The 6,000-nt window shown below is 36.9% G+C and overlaps 1 protein-coding gene across 1 annotated transcript in view; it reads left to right on the top strand.

The window, feature by feature from the left end:
- The first annotated feature begins 303 nt into the window (after window positions 1-303).
- The window catches only part of LOC133625507 (collagen alpha-4(VI) chain-like), a 43,631-nt gene continuing 37,934 nt past the window's right edge, over window positions 304-6,000 (top strand). Inside the window, 7 exon segments of the mRNA XM_061996913.1 lie at window positions 304-332; window positions 2,477-2,562; window positions 3,552-3,872; window positions 3,875-3,937; window positions 3,940-4,089; window positions 4,092-4,166; window positions 4,169-4,195. Coding sequence (XP_061852897.1) covers window positions 304-332; window positions 2,477-2,562; window positions 3,552-3,872; window positions 3,875-3,937; window positions 3,940-4,089; window positions 4,092-4,166; window positions 4,169-4,195 — 751 coding nt within the window.

Below are 6,000 nucleotides of genomic sequence, written 5' to 3'. Positions count from 1 at the left end.
CTTATAAAAGGAACACCAAATACTGAAATGGAAAATTATGTCTTTTTATTCTTTAAAATCAAGTAGAGTGAAAATAGCCATCCCACAAGCTCACAGGCAGCAATCTAACAGCAAACGACATTGACTTAATGCCAGTCAATTCTTCCATTTAAGACTGGTTGTAAACACCCAATGAGCTGATTGTGTGCTTGTACATTTGGCTGTCTGTATGTGGGGATGTTTCTGTTCTTATGACCACATTCTTTCCAATGATAGCTGCTCAGCCTTCTAAATGAAACCACTCTTTGGAACACCTGAAACTTCATGTGGATTGCATCGACTTCCAAAGTCGGGTAAGTCACCCAGGATCAGCTTGCTTCCAACAGTGTCCATGTGATTGTACCTAGAATAATTAGGAAACTCTTATTTTCTCTGAAAAACCTGCAGCAAGTAACACTATGAATAAAGCTGTAACTTTCTTCCTGGGGATGTTTCAGTGCTATCAAAAACATAATGTACTTATTGGAAGAAATATACCTGTAGAGAGGAGTTAACTGATTTACATAAAGAGCTGACACCTAGAAAATATTTTGCATTATTTTTACAGTAGCATTTATCTTTCTGGTATTAGTGTGTCTCAGTGGTGGAAGTTCAATGTGTGGATGTGTAAGGAGAGTGGGTGAGGTAGGAAGGTGGGATGGATTTCTGCTTGTTTTACTGTTTGATGAGACCAGGAAGTTCCACAGATGGAATCCAGGCTTTAAATTTGCTTTAGTGAGAGCAAAGGGGATGGCAGAGAAAGGAATAACTGACTCAGGCATGTGAGAGGAAGCTGTCTGCCTGCTGTGTTCCAGGACTCAGGATTTTTCCAAGACACCAGAAGGAATGAAATCAACATGTGAAAGCTGAAGAAATCCAACTGGAGTATTTCAGTAGGTAGGAGAAAGCTACATGATCACATTCAATTACAGTGATGGAGATGGCATTTGAAGTTGTCACAAGAAAGATTGTGTTCCTTCTCTTAGTACATACAAATGGAAAAGGGAAAATGTCCTCAAACTAGGGTGTGCAGAGAGAACCTGTGTGCAACATGGTTATCAATTGTAAGTGAAAAACAGATGTTTCCTCCAAATTTCCTTTCTTTTGATAGAGTGCTTAAGACGTGTATTAATATTTGTCTGAGTTCTGCTCTGACCGCAAATGTGTACAGAATTATGTTCTTTTAGCTGTGTAAAACATCAACGTAATGAAGATAAACTTGGGATGTTAGTTGATCAAAAAAGCAAAGACAAAATGTAGTTGCAAGCAATCTTAGTGAAACATTTAAAGAATTTGTGGATCATTTTCTTTCTTTGGGATTTACTGTATTGGTCAGTCTCTGGGAACAAACAAGGAAAACTTCTGGCAGTAAAATAAACTTTAAAGTATGTATCCTTTCATATTGTTTTCTAAGGACTTTTAATAATTTTCATACTACTGTCTCCTACAGTTGCATTCAAGTAAAAAGAAGAGTTGGATTTTTGAGAAGTGTTAGTGTCTTACATAGATTATGCCTACATATATTTATATAAACAGCTAAAGAGATACACATATTTAAGTAGCTTTTCCTAGAACCTTGTGAATCTTGTTTTATGTTCAAATAAATTTTGGAATTAACATGTTGCTATCTTAATATGCAGGACTTATGACACTCCATGTTTCTAAATGAGTTTATTTAGGCGTTGATCCATAGTATCTATGAGCTATATGACATGGGTTTTCCATTAAATTACTTCTTTCATTTTACTTTATCAATAAGAAGAATACATGTAGAAGGCATGAAACACATCTGCTTATGCAGCTTGTAGTGCATGAGTGGGATTTCTTATGTGAAGATAAGACAAAATAAGTGGCACAAACAGGGAAATTAGTCTGCACATTTTAAAAATTGCAGCATCAATAGGGGCTGCTGAAGGGAGAAATAAAGAGCAAGTGGGAAATAGGTTCCCATCCTAGATTTTCATTCCCATTTCCCACATCATTGAGTTGTAGGTGCTTTTACACGGCAAGTGTCTTCGTTACTGGCCAACTGGCATAATTCATTTCTAATGCTTGTTCTTATCTACATATGTTGTATCCAGATACCACCAAATAGGTGTGTGAGTGAGGAATTTCAAGCCTAGAGGGGAAACTTAGAAGTGTAACTCCCATTAATCTTACTTTGTGAATCACTTGTTTTTGGATAAATTTTTGAATCATGGTAAATTTAGCCGCGTGAATCAGAACAAAGCATGATTGTGAGAGCAGTGCAGTGAACAGTTCATTTTGGCTATATGCATGTAGTCTGCATGTTAAAAGCTGAGTAAAGAAACTATGAATTTAAAGTGCTGCTTTAAATTGGGTGCAATCAGAAAGCCTCTGTACTGTTACTAAAATGCACTTACCTATTCCCTCCATGATTAAAAATCTCTTTCTGAGGAAGTAATTCTCTATGTTTCTTACCTTTTTTTTTTTCTAGGGAGATTTTCAGAATGGATGACTGGAAACAACTTCTTGTTCTTCTCTTTGTTTCCACTTTCTGCTCTATAGAGACACAGCAGACTGGTAATATACTAAAGAAATTATATCCTACTGATAGCAAAATTGTTTCCATTTATACCTAATCCCAGAGAGTGATTAAGAATTGATGACAATTTATGGGTATAACTAGGATTAACCTATGTCTTTATGAAATATATATTAAAACTAGGATTAGAGTATTGTCCTAAAAAATGCAAAACTAAATGCAAAACCTCAAGATTTTTGGTCATTCATGCTGAGATGCCTTATTTTCAAAAGCAATTAAAAACTCTTACAATTGTGAGACCACCAAAAGCAAGGTAAGTCACAGGTTTTTGCATTTTAATTTTGATAGTCAGATCTCTGGAAGGTCTGCTTGAGAAAGCATTCTGTCCATTTGAAGACTTTTTCCTGCATGACTGTTGGTTTGAGGAAACTAGAACTGTTTCATACATGCTCTAGTAGTGTCATGTGCTTCTGAAAGGTATGAAAACATGAGTTTAGTATTTAGTATGAGTAATTGTTGTCCTTTTTAAGTTGATGTGTTTTGTTTTTTCCTGTCAGATAAGAAACATTTAATAGTAGTGTGTGCTTGCAGAATGGAGCTCAAAGTGCACGAGTAATTTTTCCTTTGGGCTCATTTGGCAGCAGGTCAACATATCCTTATGATTGTGGTTTACATACAGAAGCATGTACAGCAATTACCATATGCATTTACTGCATATGAGTTCTGAGCAGGCTGTGTATGTAAATTATGTTGGTATGAATTTCAGCATGTCTCCTTTGCCCAAGAATAATAGAATCATAGAGTAATTATGGTTGGAAAAGACCCATAAGATCATGAAGTCCAACCATTAACCTCACACTGCCAAACTCATCACTAAAAACCATATCCCTCAACAACTACTCTGACCCTCTCTAGAAAATACCTGTCTGCCTTTAAAATACTCAAAATAATGGTGTGAGGGGAAGAAAGGGAAAGCAGAAACATGGAATACAATTGCAATTTATTTTGTGAATGATGGAATGTACAGTCAGTTCTTCCTTGCTCATGAACAAAACTGGAGAAGAAGCTGGGTTCATTTATTCTTCTACATGGTCTTTTTTGGGTGCTTGCAGAAAAGCCACATTGACAGATGTTGTCTTAGTGGATGCTTCAACAAGTATTGGTCAGAAAGACTTTCAGAATGTAAACTTCCTCTCCACTTTGGTTTCAAGTCTTCATGTTGGCCTTGATGCGATCCAAGTTGGGCTGGCACAATACAGCAATGAGACTTACCAAGAATTCTTACTGAATCAGTGTTTGAAAAGTGATGTTTGGGAGTAGATTGAAAATTTGTCATACAGAACTGGAGAAAGACAGGGAAACCTCTGGCTTTTGTCAATAGAGTATATTTCACTCAACCTACTGGTAGCAGAACTGTGTCCTGCAGGTAGCTATTCTAATCACCAGTGGAGAATCCAGCGATGAAGTTGAATTGCCTGCCAGGAAATTGAGAAAGAGAGGCACCTCCCTGTATGTTCTTGGAATAGATGTCCAGAATTCATCTGAGCTTCAGTAAATAGCCAGCAATTTTTTGGTAAATATCTATGTAGTGCTTATAATTTTGAGGACTTCCAAGATCTGTCCACAAGACTTTTGGGAAACTTTCAGTTTTAATTGAAAGTGAGATAGAAGGTAAGAAGTTGGCTTCATACTTGTGCCATTTCAGTTGATCATACTGTGTAATTGTGAAAATGAGGTGTAGATAAGTGGTCCTGGTTTTAATGTCCTTTAGTGCCCTTTATGTCAATTGTGTAATGTGTCTGAAAACAATGAGGCTGATTTTCAGTGATGTTGCAGTTCAGGACAACATCCTTTTTCATTTGAACACATTTCAGTGTCTGTATTGAAGTCAATGAGGTTTAATTGTTAAAATAGGAAGCTAAGCTTATGCTCAGTACTCTCTGAAGCTGAGCCTGAATGTATTGCAAAGAAAACCAGGGTCAGATTCATAGATTCTACAAAGTATGTTCCATTTTATCTCATTAGAGCTGGTGGAGCCTTTTTCAGAAAATGTTTCGTTTTCATATCATTGAAACTGAATATCATTTTCATTGTTGACTCCACTAAAACCAGAAGCTGCTCTTTGTGTGAATTATATCTTCCCAGGCGGCTTTCAGACAGAAGGACAGGTAGGCCTGTTTCAGTATGAGCTCTGTACCCCTACTCCTTTTTACCTCCTCGAGGAGCTGAGCAAGCCTCCAGCTGAAAAGGCTTCCTCAGGCTATTGAAGGCAGAGAGGGCTACTCTGAAAGTGAAATGCAGTGCCGCGGAACAGCATGGCTGTTGCTGATGCAGCAGCACCTCTTGGTGTTTCATGACAAGAAAACAGGGACATTTAATGGGAAACACAGCAGTAAACTATGTATCTCTCTCTAGTAAACTATATATATATATATGTATATTTTTACTGTCACACATGTTTAGAGAGTGATAAGTCAAAAAAAAGCATCTTGACTTTGATCTCACCGATGCAGGTATTTATTGTTTTGTTTAGTTTAGTTTGTTTGCATAGATTTGTCTCATAAAACAAAGGTCAACTTTGTGTGAAGCCTGTTTAATCTTGTCCCGTCTTCTGTTTTCCTATATTCACTGAGCTTTTTTCCTGTACTAAATCTGTTAATTCCCTTTTTTCCAGTCACCTTCTCTTAAACTGACAGGTTTTTCAAATTAAAAAAAACTACATTCAAGGTATAGAACATCAACAGGGGAAAAAGATAGATTTCCAGCTGTAAGACAGGGCAGTTTAAGAATGTGGATATGTGTGGGTGCACATACACACATGAAAAAGAAGTTATTTAGACAGAGGTGTTTACTCCTGCAAATAAATATAGATTATCAATGTGCAGGGGTTCTTCTTCATCATGCGAGATGGGAGTGACCAGACACCAATTTGATGTGCATCGACTCCAACTTTATTGCCACATAATCATCACTTACATACTTTTACAAATGCTGTATACATGCTACAGTTCACGATAATCAGTTAATACTAAGAATCATGTGCTATGCATAAGGCTTCAAAGTTTCGGTTTTGTAACAACTTAGACACCAACCTCATTGTGGTAAAACACCCACCTTATTGTGCTTAAACACCACCCCATGTATTTGGCCTTCAGTTTGTTATCTCTCACACTAGACTATGGTTATGCTTACCTTACATTTTGCTTAGCTTTATACTATTGTTAGTTACATATATTACAATTTGTTAGTCAAATTGTAATATATGATCACACAATGCTTAGTTAAATGCTCTGTCCTGTCTTCTTGTTTTGACCTTGCCTCCGTCACAGTCTGTAGTTTCGATTTCTTCCCTGGTCAAGCTTGCTGTCACGTAGGCATTCTTTTCTTTTCTTTTTCTGCTGCCAAAGGCGATTCAAAGATGAACTGCTAACTTCCTCCCTCTTTGTCTAACTCCATATAGTTCATTATAGCCCAGG

This window comes from Colius striatus, chromosome 5, assembly GCF_028858725.1.
Source record: "Colius striatus isolate bColStr4 chromosome 5, bColStr4.1.hap1, whole genome shotgun sequence".
In the NCBI taxonomy this organism is placed as follows: Eukaryota; Metazoa; Chordata; class Aves; order Coliiformes; family Coliidae; genus Colius; species Colius striatus.
Note: the sequence above shows the minus strand (reverse complement) of the source record. Positions and strands in the feature narration are given on the sequence as shown.